Source organism: Aythya ferina (genome assembly GCF_964211825.1).
Source record: "Aythya ferina genome assembly, chromosome: Z".
Taxonomy (NCBI): domain Eukaryota; kingdom Metazoa; phylum Chordata; class Aves; order Anseriformes; family Anatidae; genus Aythya; species Aythya ferina.
The window spans coordinates 83,171,979-83,190,404 of record NC_140299.1 but is presented as its reverse complement, the minus strand read 5'-3'; the positions used below and the strand labels follow the sequence as shown (position 1 = coordinate 83,190,404).

At 38.7% G+C, this 18,426-nt stretch overlaps 1 protein-coding gene across 5 annotated transcripts in view; it reads left to right on the top strand.

The window, feature by feature from the left end:
- The window catches only part of ARB2A (ARB2 cotranscriptional regulator A), a 254,174-nt gene that overhangs the window by 118,582 nt on the left and 117,166 nt on the right, over positions 1-18,426 (top strand). For all 5 annotated transcript variants that reach the window (XM_084504219.1, XM_084504220.1, XM_084504221.1 and 2 more), the window contains exon 7: positions 7,589-7,807. In XM_084504219.1, coding sequence (XP_084360345.1) covers positions 7,589-7,807 — 219 coding nt within the window. The remainder of the gene's footprint in view (positions 1-7,588; positions 7,808-18,426) is intronic.

The window sequence follows — 18,426 nt, the reverse complement described above, 5'->3', positions numbered from 1 at the left end:
ACAGAACAAAAAGCTGAAGTACAGACCTTGAAAGAGATTTATATTTAATCTTTTTTTTTTTTTTGCAGTAGTGGTTTCATATATATAATTTCTTGCAGGTGAAAGGTAAAGTAGAAGACCTTGGCTACTTGGGTTACCTTTGTGCAAGATAAAGATGTTACAAATCTAGACAAATCTCTGAGCTCATTGAAATGTCTGCAGAACAGCTCACAGAATGAGAATGTTTACAAAAATATTTTGCACAATTGGAAATGAGAGGGAAATTACGTATATTTTAGAATAAAATTATTTTTTCATGTTGTGCTACATAAAAGTACAAACTTAAAACCTATTTGGAGTTATATTCATTATGAAATACAAAAGAGAATAATTAAGACATACTGTGACATTTTCAGGGAGGAGGCAAAGTGGATTGGAAAATGAATTTGCAGCTGAGAACTTTTGCTGTCAGCTAATGGGATGCTGAGAAACACCATAGAAACATTAAAAAATCCCGCAATCCAGCTTCATCTCTGCATCTCATTTGAGCAAGAGTTTCAGAGAGTAACTTTTATTCTCCTTGATTTGCCTATCTGTAAATTAGAATTAATAGTTAAGTATTACTTCTGTGGGTTTTATGAAGTGTTTGGTAACAATTGTGTTTCTGGTATGTTTCATTAAAAAGTAAAGTTCTGTGTAAACCTGAATGACCTTTTAATCAAAATCTTAACAAAAAAAAAGTAAAAGAGGCACGAGTTTCCTGTATGATATCTGGTACCACACTGAAGCTCCTGCAATTTTTGGAGGGAAAGGAAGTACAATAGTTTTATAAGAGAGGAGAATGCAGGCGGTAATTACAGAAAGGGGTCCAATAGGTATCATTTAAAGATGCCAGGCCTTGGGGGTAACTGGTGAATTCATTCTTTCATGGCTTGTATGGTCCCCAACGCTGTGTGCAGTTAGTGAAGAAGAGCAGAGACTATTATTGCAGCCTGGACAGTTATTATGGGAGGATTATTTGCAGTCCTACTCCGCCTGGGTGGTTGGGGTGAATTCACTTCCATTCAGCCTCCCGTGATTTCTCTAGATAGCCTGAATCTCACGTTAGGGAGAGGTGTTGTGGCTGAGGCTTATTAAAGAATGTTTGAAGAAGCCTTTGAATGTGAACCTAATTCTTTTCTATTAATTCACATAATTAAGTTAATGCGACAGCATTTTTTAGGTTTCTTGCATTTCACTTATGATGAGAAACAATCTTCTACTGAAAATCTCAATTAAGTCGGGGCTTACAAAGGCACAGGAGTTCCCTATCAAGGATACAGTACACAAGTAAGGGAGCAAAACTTTTGTAATACACAGATGTGTTTTCTTAGTTTTGGCCTTCGGAACAAACACCATGAAACATGACTGCAGATCTTAACATAGACATATCTAGGTTGCTAATTATAGATAGATGTAAAACACTAGTTCTTTTCAAAACTTTCCAACAGTAAACTCAAAATGCAGTTACAGCTTATCTGTTTTGTGGTGGTGTTTTGTCTGTTTTGTTGTGTTGTTGTTTTTTTTAGCCTAGAACATTGGTTTGTTTAGGATAGCTGCACTAGCACCAAATTAATAAATAGTGAAGGAAAACACACTTAATGGCCTGCTTTGTACTTCCCAGCACAAAGTTCCTATATATGGTGAAATGAGATGAATACAGTTCCGCATGCAGACCAAATGCAGTGAGGAATTAGAAGGCAGTAACAGAAAGGAAATGAAGAGTTTATTGTTTTTATAGCTCTAATATCCATTAAAAGTTAGTAACACAGCAGGTGACAGTTTGGGTAAGTGTAAAGTGAATGTTTTGAAATAAATAGCAGTTGGGTGACCTGGGATGTCAGGGCTCTAGACAAGGGTGTGTGTTTGTCAATATATCCTACATGTTTTACAGACTCCTCAGGGAACAGGGGAAGATACAATTTCACCTTTTCTGTGCCAAAACATTTTAATTATATCTTCTTCCAAGTACAGCGGTTCAGTAACCAAGGAGCTGACATTGATGCATGTGTTGATAAAGCTGCAAACATTCAAAATGAGATTAACAAAGATTTTGAGGAAAGGGTGACAGCTAATTTTGCACAGTATTCTGCATCTAATTCAGGTCAGTGTAATGATAGAATATTTTATAACGGTTGTGTCATCCAGAGGGACTTTTATGATGCTTTGTGTTTTTGAGTATTTGTGTATATGAAAGTACAGTTCTTAATACATCATTCAAACAGGTTATAAGTTTTTATTGAACCTCTGTTGGTTGTAGCCATAAACAGGAATAAACTTCAGCATTTAAAAGCACTTTTATATATCCATCAGAATTCATCACAGCAATAGGGTTCTTTTGTCTAATTCACCTCGAAAGTATTGACTTCAGATGTGAAATGGAACCAAAACTACTGCGCCTGGTTTGTAGCGTTGCTTACTATTTGCAAAAAGATCAGATGGAAAGTTATATTAAATGTATTTGAATAATCAAACTGTAGTTTCTTTGTGTTGTGTGAGACCTTTTGAGAACATCTCAATGTATTTCTGCTCTATTCTCCTCCTTGTTTGAAGGCAACTGACATTCTTCTTTCACTTTTCTTTTTGTTTGTGAAGTTTTCTTCTTTCTTTTTTTTTTTTTATCCACTCACTTCTCCATCTGCTTTCACTTTTGTTTGCTTGGGCCGTCTCTCATCCCAACTTGATAATGAGGAATGCGGTGTGACCCTGACCTCTATCAGCCCATGCATGACCTTCTGACTCCCCCACATAACCTTTGACCTTCTCTTTGACAGCTTGATTAATTACCCTGTGTTATGATTTATGAGTAAGTGCTATGTAAAAATAATAGACAACAGGTGGTCCTCTAAAAACTTTTTGTGGCATGTTTTCTTTTCCTGCCTAACTTGATGAGCTATTTTAAGTTGGGAACTTAGTGGGACAATGTGTGTTTGGCAGTAACACGGCATTTTTACACACTTGGACACAGCACTGGAATTCAGCGCGCCAAGCGCTGAGGTGTAGCTGGGGTGAAAATATTGCAAAGTACTGGCAGGGTGCAGTTGCCAAAATGTACATTGGGTGGAAACAGAAAGCGGAGTCAACTGACATTTCAGGCGTTTCAGTCTCAGGTCACGTCTTGAGAAAATTGCTCAAATAATGGAGGGGGCATTTTTCAAGCTGAGCTGCATCTCCAACAGCTATGTTTACTTTAACGCTTCACTAGTGACTTCGGATTGGTTGTCATGACCTCATCCCACTGTTGCACCTACGATGTTGCAACAGTGACATATATGTACCCTTCCCATGAAAAAAGATGGAAAATAAACGGAACATACATCTTTCAGAAAGATGAATGGACGTTGCTGTGTCCATTTTAACCACGGGAAGGTTTAAGAGCCGAGCACTTGGAGTTACATTTCCCTTGGGAATTAGCTCTGAGCTTGTTGCAAACAATCTACACAGAATCTGAACTTGAAAAATCAGGTTGATAAGCCTTAAGAAAATGATCTCTTTCAGACCCCCGCTTGCAGTCCAAAAAGATAGTTACACAGGTCAAAAGATTCCTCTCCAGCCCTGACCTCTCTGGTCACATATGGTATCCCATCCTGGTGGATTAATATGCAGAGCTGAATCCTTTCAGCTCATTATTCATTTGGCTAGGCAGAAGAGATTTCAAAAGATTTAGAATTTACCTCAAATATTTTGAATATTTTGGAGTTCTTTTACTTTTTTTTTTTTTTTTTTAATCTCAGTTTTACTGCCAGATACACTGATTTTGTTGTTTCAAACAACTTGCTTAAACTTCCAGTAAGAGACTGTACCTTTGCAATTCTGGCTTGTGTATTAGGGTGAAAAAGGCCCTTCTACATTGCTCTGGCTTTGTAGTAAAGGTATTGTAACTGAGATTTTTTATTCTTCCCAACACTTGATTTTTTTCAGCCAGTTTTCATCATACGTTGCTGGTTCAGTCACAAGACAGACAACAATTATGTACATTTGTATTTACTAACCTGAAAGCAGAGCTTGCACACAGTCCCCTGCCTCCAGAAGTAGTTACTTGGAGGTTGATAGTAGTTGTTAAAGATGTTTTACTGCTGACTTACCATGAAGTTAATTCCAGGAAATAGCTGCTAATAGAGTATTCTAGTCTGAAAGAGAAACTGTAATTGTATCCCCTGAGCGAGTAGGTTAGAGGCTGCAACTTGTATTTATCAGTGTCTATCCTGATTATTACTTCTCATCACAGATACACTAATGGGTGATGCAGGCAAACTTTGACTTCTCTGTGGCATCTGTATTCTCTCAGATACATGGTAGAGCACCGGGCTTAGCTTGGTTTAATTAAGTAAAGATTTATGGAGGTTTTTCTGTTATTGTTAGAAAGTTTACCTTTTTACTGTGAAAAAACTGCACTTTGCACAGTGGTTTATCTTTCTGTGTGCGCTCGATACATAGAAAAATTGACTCCGCTGTTACTTACACTGAAAACATCACCAAGTTTTAAAACTTGTCTGAATGATGGTACTCACTACATTTTAATAACGCTGTAAGCTCATCATAACAGAAATGCATATTCTTAATGACGTCGTGAGGTATATATTTGCAAATTCATTTAAAGATTTTAATGAATGTGATTTTGTCTTTTCTAAATAGTCACACCAAACCTGTATCATGCCTGTTATTAGAGTTTCCTAAGGGCCTGTTTTTAAATATTAGTGGTTTTGTGTATTCAGGTTTGCATTGACTTGCACTTTGCACAACCCCTCTGAGTCAGTGAAGAGGCCCATCTTTTTTTATTTTCTGATTATACTGAAATTTAATGGTGCAGCTCTGCCTGTGTGAGTGCATTTTAAAGAAATTAATGGAACTTAAAAGGCATATTGTTTACACAGATGTTATTTAAAGTTAAGTATTCATTGTCAATAGAAAATGTTTAGGGTAAGGCTGAACGAGAGAATTTGGAATCAGGCACGGTTTTACCAGTCATCTTTATACATGTGGCTATCAAATCTTTCTGGTGCCATTGTTAATGTCTTGTAATTTAGGAGGCAGAAGACAGGAGAAAGGAAAACACATTGTAAGCAAAGTAATCTGAAAGGAAATTATTTTCCTAGGAGAAATTCTTAACAATTGGTATGATAGTTTTTCCCACAATTGAGAGAAGAAAAAAAAACAACTCAGTTATTACTTAATTACTTTAATCGTACTGACAGTAAAGGCATGCTATCTCAGAAAAAAAAATAAATGTAGAGGGAGACACGTTATGCTGCTTAAAATATAATTGGTAAAAATCCTCTAATTGATTTATGAAATAGTGAATTTCAAAATGGAATCATATTTCATCTGTTGATGTCTGTGTGAAAAATTGACATTGTGTCCTTATAAAATTGGACAAATGAGTCATGTAATTTTCAGTTACATAATCAATAACTTAGACAAATTCTACTTCTTTGATGATTTATGTGTCTGTTTTGTGGTCAGCGAAAAGTGGACACAGACCTTCAGATTCCTGTAACACTCGTAAACCTATAATAAATACATGAATTTTGCATTTGGCATTGTATAGAAGGCAAAAAGAATCGATAGGCAGGACGTCTCTGCTCAGGATGAACAGGTCAAGAAGACGAGCAACAAAGGGAGCAGCGGCTGAGGCCACCACCACAGTGCTTCGTGCCAAGCGCGGCAACAACTTGGTCCTCACTCCACTGCCAGAGGGCCCCAAATTTATGATTTTCATCCGAGCCATGCAGTTTAGCAGCATGTATACCTGCTGAAGTGGTATTTCTCCTCGGCAATGGGTCCGGGGCTTTGGATTTCATGAGCACGAATTGTATCGGCCTCACCAGCAGTGAGCGCGGGCGGCATCGTGTGCTGATATGAGCGGCAGAGGCGTGGGTAGCTTTTAAACCAGGCCTTCCTTTGTTTCCCGTCTTTCTCTGCCCCTCCTCCTCCCCCTCCATTTATTTATTTGGCTATTTATTTATTTATATTTACCTAAGTTCAATTCACTCCGCGGAGAGGGCAGGGAAGAAACATGACAGGAGACCACTTACTCATGGTACCGAATCTAGTGAGGAGGCAATTTTCTCTTTGGCCTACGGTGACCTTTTTTGAGCACGTTCCTTACACCAGAGACAGTGTACTGAATGCCTCTATTTCACCCTGTTTAGCAGAGTGCAACAGTGTCCTTTAGCTTAGTTTTGGTGGGAGGAGAAGCTATGGCAGAAATTTGAGAAGGGCGTGAAAAGTTGTGCAGCACAAGGAAGAGGGGTAGGAACTTCCTTCAAATGTGATTTTGATAACTAGTCGAGTGTGTCCAACTGTAGAAAATCACCGAGTGACAATCTGTCTACCTGACAGTGACCACAATGCGTTACAAGATTTTTGAATAGCTCTACAGATTAGAATAAAGCAAGTCCAAATAAAGTACCTTTTGTTGGTGTAGATTTGGTTTATTCTGGTGAAGCTAGGTATGTGGACGTCTTTGATCTTCCTGCCCAGCCTAAGTGCAAAATTAAGCATTAAATGAAAAGCTGGAATAAAGCTGTTTAGTCGGATAATTAGTATAGACATTCTCAAAAAGTGAGTCTTTATTAAAATTTACTTTTAAAGGACAGCTTGATTTTCATTGGGAACCCATGGTAACTTTAAGGACTCATCTGTTAAATGCACGTGCTTCCCTTTTTCTCCCTGCATTTGCGATTATCTTTCACAAATATTACAATTCTTGTATGATTTACCATCATTTAAAAATCATAATAAAATGATTGGCTGATTTATTCAAGATTTATTTCTCATTCATAAATTCATGTATTTTTCAACCAGCTCATTTTCTGAGGCACAAAAATGCAGCTGGTATGCTCAAAAGCATCCTCCAGGTCACAAATTTTCTCTGGGTTTGTTGAATACGGGACATAATCCCAATGAAGTTTTAGAGCAGATTTAAAGACGTGCTTAAAAGTCAACCCCACAGTAAAAGAGTTGACTTGTAAGCAATACCACTGAATCAGTTTTGGTATTGATTCATTGTTACTGCCGCTATTGGCTTCTGCATGGTATGCTTGTCAGCTAGACAAAAGGTTTTACTATTTTAAACCGCTCTGAATAATTTTCACATGCTCTCTCTAATATATATATGAAATCCCTCCATCCTTTCTATTCTAAAGGTTTTTATTGGCTGGATTTAAAGCTTTTTATTCATCGTTATATAGAGTTCTTAAAACAATATTTTGCTTTTAGTTCTAATACTGTTTTCTGAAAAAGTCGTATACCGTGCTTATGAATAAAACAACATATTAAATTATTTTAGAGGTAAAACAGGCAACTTTTCTGACGCTAAGGGATGTGTATATGCATAAGTGCATGCACAGACACATACTCACACATCAATATCCCTTTAATGACAGAAATGAAACAAACAGAATATTCTCAAAATGCTATTCTAAAAATTATGTTGTGTGAACTTGCTGAAATAAATATATAAGTTTTTAAGAGCATTAAAGTAAATGCAAAGCATTTTCAAGTATTAAATCTCCCTTTTCATATTTCTTTCTTTTCTTTTTTTTTTTTTTTGTCTCTTCTAAACCAGGAAGGCTATGGAGTAATAGTACTGAATCCCAATGAGAACTATATTGAAGTGGAGAAGACAAAAGCCCAAGTACAGCTGTCTTCTGATAGCTCAGATGAACCTGCAGAAAAGAGGGAAAGAAAAGATAAAATCCAGAAGGAAACAAAGAAGCGACGTGACTTCTACGAGAAGTATCGAAATCCACAAAAAGAAAAAGAAACAATGCAGATATATATTAGAGTAAGTTTCTTTTACTTTTTTTTTGTCCTTCTTTACTGATGTATCAATATGTTTACTGTCCATATTAGCTAATAAGTAGTGTGTTTTTTTTTAAAAAACAAATACATTACTGCATTGAAGAGTTCATACAGAGTTCCTGTGTCTTTATTCTATTGATATTTTTTGTCACTTGCTGAATGTGAAGTTTTAGAAGAGTTACAAAACAGTCCTTTCTAATTTCAAAGGGGAACTTCAAATAAACCCCAGAGGAACTCAGTGGTGCTATCAAGAAAGGGAATGATTTAAGGAAGACTTTGTAAAAATGATTTTATAAATAGAGGTGTACACAAGAAACACTTTTTAATGCAGTTTAGGCAACACATTAGCTTCACACGTCATGCATGCATTTATTGTATTACATTGTCTTATATTGGGGAAGCAATAGTTATTGCCTGATAGTTTTTTAACATATTACCTGCTGAATTAATAATGTATTGTGGAAAATACCGGTGTTCATCTTGTGTGGTAGCAGATTTACCCTATAATGTATTGTTTTCATATGAGCAGCCATCCATTGTGTTTCAGCTGAACTTCTGAAGGCAGATAAAGGAGGAGAGTTATTAATATCTTAATAAATATTTAAGCTAGAATAGTTCGAGAATGGTGTAATGAGGAAACTCTGTCCCCTGCTCTTTTCTTACTCAGTGAACCTTTGCACTTTGTAATGCTACCAGCATGGGATCGTTATAACAGTGCTACCCGAGGATTTCTAATTCTGCAGGGGGCACAAACAATATTATTTGCACTTTGACACATTCTGCTTCATATACATACTATGCATTATACATTCGAGACTGAGTCATGCAATTTCCAAAGCCTTTATTATGAAAGTTAGTGTTTTCATTCAGTGGTAAAACATGGCAGAAAAGCCACAGTGTACTTAAATCAGTAAAAGCGTGTGTGCCTTTCTGGTGTGAAATAGAGAAAAAGTCAGCAAAAGGGATGTTAGAATCATCTTAAATTTTAGGTTGTTCCTGTTAATTGTGGTTTAACATCAAAATGTTTGTAGGAGAAATGCAGCTGTACTGTCTGGTTAAAAGGTTTTGTAACCTGGATGTAAGAATCACTAATACCATAAATATTACTGTGGCTCTTGAGGAATATCTCACTACTGAGTATGGGAAACAAAAGGATGCGTATATATATATTCAGAGCCACCAACAGAGCACTGTGGTATTTTGGTTTTTGTGTGTGTGTGGTGTTTTTTTTTTTGTCTATCTGCTTCTTTTTGTGGAATAAGCCATTCTTCCTGCCGGTCAGACCCTGTTTCTTAAGAGGGGCAAGGAGGCTTGTGTCAAGGTGCATCAGGGGCCGGTGGACATTGCTGTATTGTCCAGAAATGCATTTAATCAGCATGCTGGTCCAGTGTCCTCTTGTTGAGAGTAAACCTTTTTTTGATACCTTTTTAGCAGTTCCACCTTCTCATGGCTCTTTTGCTTGATGAGGCATGAAATTTGGCTTCAGGAGGTTTGACCCCCGAAACATAAAATGCATGACTCCATATCATTTTCTTTTTTTTGCGTGGCTCTGTGCCTCAGATATGACTGTTGACATTCCCTTTATTCAATTTTCTTCAAACCTAGGAAAGAAGTAGTATAAGTTTTAGTGAAAGAGTCTCCTTTTGTGGGTGAAATAAATGAAATGGGGCTTTCTAATGCAATCAGTGTTTTATTCTGAAAGAATTTTTTGCTTTTCTTTTCTTTAATAATCCCTAATATAGAGAGATTTTTTGAAACAGAATGAAAAATATCCCTGCTTCAGTGTATGGCAGGATAAATTACTGCAATTTACTTGCCTATTGGTTTCTGAAACAGAACTGGACCGCCGATAGGGTACCATTTACCCTGTTGGGTGGAACTGCTAAGTCTGTAAAAACTTAGACAGGTGGTTGCAAGAGGAGCTGTGAATAAAACGTGTTCTGGTCTGTTTTTCTAGCCAAAGACACAGTTGATACTCTCTCCAGGCATACCATGGTGCAGACAAAATGGTGCAATGCCTTGCTCGTGATGTATTTCTTGCCTCCCCTGCTTGAGTTGTGTGTGATACAGGGAGCACCCTTTGCTTGCACCCTGGGGTCACTGCCTGCCTCACCTTAACCACGGGCTGGTGAGGGGCACGGTCTTTGGAACAACCAGAAAGAACAATTTAGCTAGGATTTTACTTGTTCTATGGTATGCAATACCTTTGACTCACTGTGCTCTTGAAAAAAATTAAAAAGAAAAAATCATATTGTCAATCCACAGGATATTTAAGGATGATATATGTTCTGGTAGTAGTATCAACAAAGAATTTTGAAAACAAAAATCAAAAAACAGAGTAAGCCTCAGATTGCCCTTGCCAAGCAGGGCAAATGGGTACAAAGATCAAAAATTTCTTCTCAGTGGCGGTGGTAAATGCATTCATTGAGATACAGCAAAGGCATTGACTGCATCTAACGTTGAAGGAAGATTTGTTTGTGTCAAATGTGCTGGGGACATCGTTTCAGACTGTTAGGCAATAGGAATAAATATCCTTATGTTATGTTCCCATAGGGTCACTAAGATCTGTTGTGGTCTGACGAGGAAATGCCATGTGATGAAATTAGAGCCGTCTGGATCGTGGTCCAACTCGTGCAGTTAGATTGTCCAAAATGTGCAAAAATAGAATTCCTCCATTGTAAATTTCTATAAGTATTTTATTTTTATTTTTTTCATAGGAAAATGCAAATGGACGGGATATTCAAGAATATGTAAAAGCAGAGTCTTAAAATACAAAATCTCAATTTGCACTGTATTTTTATACAAAACGAATATAAATAAAAATGACTATCAAAGTATGTAGTGCATTAAGCATAGTGCTTGAAAGATCAAAGCACTTATTGTTTCATGCTGTAAGTTTTCTTAACTAAGAAATAATGTACTTTCTGGCATATGTTATAGCTTGTTAAAGGGACTGATTCGGTCTGGGCAGTAAACATCATGTCAAACATTATGGCAGAAAAACCTGCTTAATATGTTTTGTAATAAGACAGAATTTTTTGTTCTTGAAAACATCTGCCAAGTGAATTCACAAGTGAAGACAGAAAATGTCATCAATTCAGTAAAAATCTTACAAATTTGGTTTCTTTTTTAGCAGCACAAACCAAGGAGAAAACTTCTTGATAATCAGCATTGACTTATAATACTTTATAGAATGATTAAACAAAAGCATTTTACTTTTATATAACATGTTAATGTATGCATATGAATTTTAATACTCTTGCTGTTCAGATTTTAACAAGCATATTGCCAGCAGATCGTTTTAAAAGCATCTGTTTTTTAATGTGTTGAATGCAGAATTGAGTCAAATAGCTAAATATGTACATACATCCTTTTAAAAAACATATTTCTATCCTTACTTATAGATACTACCATTTTTTCTTAGACCACCAGAGGCTGCTGCTGTACATATTGGCTAATGCTTCCCCCAGAAATTTAATACCCTAGCCAACCTTCATTTATTACTGAACTAAACTGAGAATTTGTTGATCTCTAACCTTTTTCTATGGAAACAGATCATACAGGCTTAAATGTGACATGATTATTCCCTCCATCCTCCAAACCATCTCCCACTCCCCACAGATTTTCACATTGACAGTGTCTTCTCTATGTTAAAAGACACTTAGAAATGTAAATCAGTATTTATCCCCTTCTAAATAGCATTCACCACTTAAACAAGTATACTGAATGAATTCTGAAATGTTATTAAAGAAAAAAGTATAAATCACATAATTTTATAATAATAGTAATTTGCAATAATGTTGTTGCCACAATAGTCAAAGGATATCAAAGAGGCGACGAAGGAAGAAGTGGGAAGAAGCAATATCTTTCATGAGACCAACTGATGGGGTCAGGTTTTCTGGGCAAAAGGGATAAGCTTTTCCGAGGCCTGTGTGCTAGGAATTTTGTGTATTTTTTTCCCCACTTAGATTAGCTGCTTTAATGAAGATAATTCTTAACGCAAATATTATTTTCACTATAACACAATCCATAACAGCGCTATTTATACTAGCAGCGTATGAATGAAATTAAATTAATTTCGGATGCAACTTTTCATAAATAATTCCCCCTCTCCCCCCCTCCTTGTGCGAGACGAAATAGAAAAAGAGCACGTGCTACTAATTAATTTGTTTTGCTGAAAACGCACGTATCGGAGTAATCTCCGCCCGTGTTTGGGCGACAAGCAGGGCTGCTGGCACAGGAGAGGCCGGCGGGCACCAGGGCAGAGCTCTGCGCCCCCACCATGTGTCAGCCCTGGCACCATGCAGGGTTGGCCCTGGGGCTCAGGGTTCTCCCTCCGTGCAGAGGATGGAGACCGTTCCTGGTGAGCCCCGGCCCGTGGATGTCTCTGGGCAGATGCAGGCCCCCTGCGCCCACCCCGCGACTTGGCAAGGCGCGCCTGCTCTCGGCCAAAGTCCATGCGACTGCTGAGCCCAGGCTAATAAGCCCTTTATTCCACCAGAAGAGACAAGATGACAAGCGTGAGGCAGATGGCTCCCAAGGGGTTAGGGACACGCTCAAGCGCAGGAAAAGTCGGTGGCAGCACTGGGAGTCCGGATGTCAGCTTCCAGAGTCTCCTCCAGTAGTGCAAAGCTTTTTTTCTTTGCCTCTTAAAACATTCGGTGTTACTTTCCCCACGCAGCTGAAGTAACACATGGTTTTAGTTTGCCCGTATTTACCTTTTAAAGCCCATTGCTTCCTTCTGTTTCTGTGAAATCTCTTTTACTTCTAAGCAACAGCAAAGTCATCCTGGTGATGGAAAGCTTATGAGAGCTGCTTGGAAATTACTGTGGCTTTATTGTTCCTTGCCGCGCATACCTCTAGATGTTCAGAGTTAAAAGCGAAGAGACTGCCGTCCAAGTGCTGGGAAATCAATGCCTGCTGACCTTTCGGGTGTCATGGGGCACTCGTGGCACCTGCAGAGCGCTGGCAGATGTGCTGCAGGACCTGCTGGAGACTTGCTTCACCCAGGTCCAGCAGCTGGAGGCCAAGTGGAGAGCTCAAAACCATCCGAAATGGCACTGAGCAACTACATTTGGGTGTAGAATGACACCCCTGTGTCATTCCTAAAGGGTCAGGTTAGCGTGAAACTTCAGTAATAATTTCTGTGTAAGAGGAGAAAAAAATATATAGTATTTCATTCTATAGGTACTACAATAAACAGACATTTCATGAAATGATATAGAATTTGAACTTTAAATAGTTTATAAGTAGGCTATTTAGTTTGTGTAGTTAAATTAGGTATTTTTTAAAATCCCTGGATTGCAAGGGCTTCTTGTAGTAAGTTTTGCATCTCCTAGTCTAGAGAAGTTATATTTGTCTTTTTTTTTACTTGAGCAAGCGAGAAATCAGAAAAGCAGATAATCACTGGAGGAAGATTTTGCATCTCTTCAAGAGCGCCACTGGCTCTTCATTCTGCCATACCCTCTCTTTGTTCTGCATCTCACAAGTATGGTTTAATCAAAGAAAAGGAATAAATCGGGGCCGTCTAGCTTTCTTGTCTTCAAACATTCATTACATGATGCCGACAAAATGCGTATTGTTAGATCAGGCTCCTAAAATGTGAGGCAAGCCGTATGAGTTTCCAAAAGAAAGAATCAGCTTGCATCTCTCCTCCCACCACGAGCTGTGCAGTGCTCCTGTTGTTCTAAAAAAGACCGTCATGTACGGGTCAGCCAAGTCGTCCTTCCTTTCAGTCAGGATTCAGGCTTAGTAAACCTGGCCAGTTAGTGAGCTAATCGTAAAGAAAACTAGCTCAGCAGAAAGCAGACCTACTTGTTGAAGGCAAAGGTGAATAAAATTATTCAAACTTCTTATTCTCAGATACTGCCTGGCTTTGATTGTAGAGCAATTGCAGTTAAGGAGTGAAAAGACCTCGCAGGTCATCTAGTCTATCCCCCTGCCAGTACAGATTGTTCTCTGCGAGTATCCTTTATCATTTATCCAACAGAATCAAAGATTAAATCCTTTAACTGATACCCAAAACAAGGATAATATCCTCTGACATACGGTATGCATTGCATGTTTCGATACTAGATCTGAGTGTTTGGGAAAACTGGTAAAAAAATTTTAGCGGGAGGTCAAGTGGTAACATACACATTTTCACAAAATTTGGGGATTCTTTATCTGTTTTTTTCCCTTGGGGACCAGTGAGCCATAAAACCCTGCATATAGTGAGAAATCACAAAGATAATTTCTATGAGATAAATAGATACAGTTGTTGAAAATAACCCTTTTCTACAGGACCTCCCTCACCCCACTCCTCTAAAAATGTTTATGAGTTTTGGTTAGGTCATACAAGGAAAATCGGGAGTCCTAGGAAGTGAATGTCAGCAAGCAGGGAACTGGGGCACAGTTCACTGCATGCTTGAGGATGTTGTTTCTGCCTCATTTGATACAGAAATCAAAGTGAAAATCCAGGAAAAAAGCATGTGGAAAAAAAGATGCAGTTTTTGGAATTTACATAAGTCCAGTAGTTCTTCTGCAGTCTGCTTGGCTGCTGTGGTGGTTTTACTCGGGTGGGCAGCCAAGCTCCACCACAACCGCCCTCTCACTCCCCCTCCTCAAAGAGAAACGGGGAGAAAATATGATGAAAAGGGCTCAAGGGTTGAGATAAGGACAAGGTGGCTGGCTGTTAGAGGACAATGAATTATCATCATCTCCTTCTCAGTCATTATACTTCAGAATCCTTATGATTGAAGGATTTTACTAGATAAAGTCCTTACTTGTTGTGAATCTACTTCTTGTGGGATGTAAACTTTGTTAACTTTGTTTTCAAAGTGTCCAGACTGATGTATATCCTAAGGTAGTCAGCTTTACAGTATTTACAACCCTAAACCTATCTAAATTTTGAAAAATCTTCCATTTCTCTCTCAGATGAATCCTTGTTTTATCCTTTTCTTCCTAGCTAGAAGCGGGTGCTGAATTGATCAAAAATGCTTTTTGTCTTTTGTGGTTGGTGGTGTCAGTAGCAGGTTTTCTGTCCTGAATTGGCTGCATGCTGCTCAGCTGCACTGCTCTGTACTTTGGAATTTAACCGTGGATTCTCATTCTCTTTTTCTGTATTTTTTTATTAGTCACTGCAAGACTAAATTTGCCAATACACAAAGAGTTACATGTTCTTTGTAATCAAATAATATCTGAATTTTAGTTAGTTTTCCCAATAGATGGCACTGGTTGGAGTAATACTGAATAAAGTAAGACAGACTGAGTTGCATGTCGAGTCGGTGAGAGTTAGGTCTGGTTAGAAGCCTGTAGTACTCCTGGGACTTTAAGTAACTTTAAAACACTTCTGGAGCTTTTAGTTTGGTACTTCTAGCAAAGTGCGGAGTAAGAAAATCCTCACACCTATACTAAACAGGTTCTTCAGGGGGAGGAGGACATCCCTTCATTAGTAATTTTTGACAACCATAAGTATGCTTCTTGTGTTAGAGGTAAACTGTGAGTAATTATCATTCGGACATGGGGGTCGCGCATGGATGTAGAAGGAACTCCAGTTGCTGTTCTGTTGATACACCATAAAGTAGCACTGATCCTGAGTTCACTATCAGCATGCTGAGATCATTTGCCATGTGTCCAGCCAATGTCAATTTTATAATTCTTGAACAAAATATGGCTACTGATTGCTTCTGCACCTCTGAAAAAAAAAAAAAAATCACCTAAATTTTAGTCAGTCATTAAATCCCTAGTGCAGAACAGATTATGTGGGACATTTCCCCCTAACACACACAAAAGCCTGTGTCCATGTATATGCACACAAACACTACCTAAATAAATGTGCAGCACATCTGGACACGTGCTTGCGCGTTCAGCATCCTGCAGATGCTGAAGGACACAGGTTCTGTGATAACATTGGCAAGCATGGGATACCTGTCTGGAAGGTTTCCTTTTATCAAAAGCAAAGTTTTAATCAGTACATCCAGTCACAGTACAGGAAGAAATTTAAAAAGTAGTTAATTCAGATGATGTTCTTGATACTGCATAAGCATCTGCAACATGTTTGTTCTTTGGAAACCAGTGTTTCCTCCCAGAATAGTTTTTCATTCCTATCTTCTATCTTTTCCACCTGCTGTGTAACTGAATAATCTGATTTCATGGGTCTTGCAAGTTCAGACCATCCTAGAAAAGTGGGCAATTGACATTAACACTTAATTGTGTCACAGCTACTGTGTTCTTAACCTGGTAAAACGGAAGCCGTAATTGCATGTAGACATGGAGAAGACAGATATTTATTTCTTTTAGGCCCCGTTTTCCTGAGGAATTCTGTTGAAATTAGTGAGCTTAGCAATGAAGAAATTTAGCATAGCTTAGACATGCATACTACATATGTAGTTTTGAAAGATTTGTAGGTTCTGCAGTTAAGTTTGTGCCCTTATTCCTTGGTAAGTCATCGCCCTTATGCATTCCACCTTGCAGTACACTTCTCTTAGCCTTTGGGTACTGCACTTTTTTCCTGCAAGGTTTTTTCTGCTGTTTGAAAAATGAACAAACACATTTGATGACAGGATCATGTTATTCATCATGTGTCCTTTGCACTGGCTGCCAGAAAAGGGTAGGCTTATGTTTAATGGCTGTTGCTTATTTTTAAATCTCTTAGCAGTGAAGACCTTGGCAATCTATGAAATCCTCCTTGTTGAGATATGTCAAGTTTTCATACGTTGCTTGCTGTTTAAAGGCCTGACTGCTTTCTATTAAGCAGGCAAATGAATTATTGCCCTCACAGATCTCAAAATAACAGAATCTGATTTGGTTATGGGGTCCGCTTGTCCTAAACACTTTTCTGTTGCTGCTGGGTGTTTCTTCACTATGCTCCTTTACCATTTCTTTACCTTTCTGTTTTGAACTTCCGTGGCTGGCTGGCAGAGTTTGGCTGGTACTCTGATGGAGTTTTATCATGACACCCGTTGGGCACTGGCGTGGAAATACACGTACTGTTGTTATTGGGTTACAGTTCTGGTGAATAACCAAAGCATGGCCTCCTGACAACATTCTGAAATAATGCCTTTTCCTACCTAAAGATAAAGGGACCAGGCAAAATTCAGGTCCGCTAGGATAAGGAAAGAGAGAGTGCTGTTGAAAAAAGGTGACAGCTGCCTCGGTTCTGATGGGGAGTTGTGAGAGCATGGAAGAGTCAGGGGGATGAAGCTGCGATATGGAAATGCTGCAAACAAGTGCATGGCCTCAGTGATAATCATCAGCATCAAGTGCCTTCAAAGCCACTGTCCCATATGCATGAAGTTCAGCGTTGGGAGAGCTTCTGCAGCACGCGTTTTTACATTTTGGTGACACTGGCACCAGGGACCTCACTGTTTTTTATGTTGATTGGAAGTGTCAGGCATGGTGCTTGTGAGCAGCCCTGGCTGGTGCTGCTTTGAGCAGGGCACTGGACAACAGGTTGTGGGGGGTCTTTTCCAGCTGACACGGTTCAGTGGTTCTGAGTTACCAAGTCCCATGTCAGCCCTCAGGGCAGCATTTAAACTGTGCATAGTCTCTGTGGACATTGTGAAGAGAGGTGAATTTACCTCTCAGAAACATGTGGCACTATTGACACTGTAGTTGGTCATCCATTTACAAAGAGTAGGCAAAGGTGACTGAGACCAGGAAGCCTACTGAGCTATTAATGTGGTTAATTCCGTGTGATCTTTCACAAGTACTTCTTCTTAAATGCGCCCTGAGCAATACAAGCCCCTCCAGACAGGCAGCAGTGTTTTCTGGCATTTTTCATCCAGGTGTGTTGAGCAGAACATTCAAGGTTTCTTCACAGATCAAGAAACTCCACAAGCCAAATCGTCTCCTCAAATTTGCTGAAAGACCAAATTTGCTGAAAGTAGAGCAATAGAGGAAAATGGCTTTTTTCCCAGATGTTTCCCAGATGTTAATAGCATGCTCAATTGTGAATAGTGGGAGGGACTGAGGCACTGTCCATGTCCTTCCTCCTCCCTCTCCTTTGCTATTTCTTTGGCAAAAAGGGTTTTGTCTGTATTGTTAAGTTGAATCTGCAAACTTTCATTTTAAACTACAAAGCAGTTTTTGTGTTTGGGGAACAGAAAAAAATGCTCTGTGACATTCAAATCGATTATTTGCCAAGTGTGTGTTTAGAAGGGGATAGACATGGCAGAATTAAAAAGGCTGCAACTTTATTAAAGCATTAGTAAACAGCCGTTTAATTAAGCCTGTGCACAACCACTTCTTAGAAGATTTGGTCTACACGTTAGTTAATTTCAAAGTGAGACCTGAATCTGTATCTCAGCTCTAGGCCAATGCATGAATTGCAAATTGCCTTGAAACCTATGGGCAGGCTCCCAGTTTCTCTTCATCTTCAAACCTATGCCCATGTTCATAAGGTACTACTGATTTAGGTGTTGCTAATTAGGACACTGCCATCCAGACAGTTGTCTGTGAGCACTATTAGTTGGAAGAAGTTTGCATATGCAGACATCTGCGTTACCACCGCTAAAACTATTCCATGCTGCTTAGTGCAGAGGCAATTTTGGATATTCTGGCATCGTACTGGGATATTGGGCATTGTAAATATGATTGCAATTTGGGGGATTTCCAAGACAT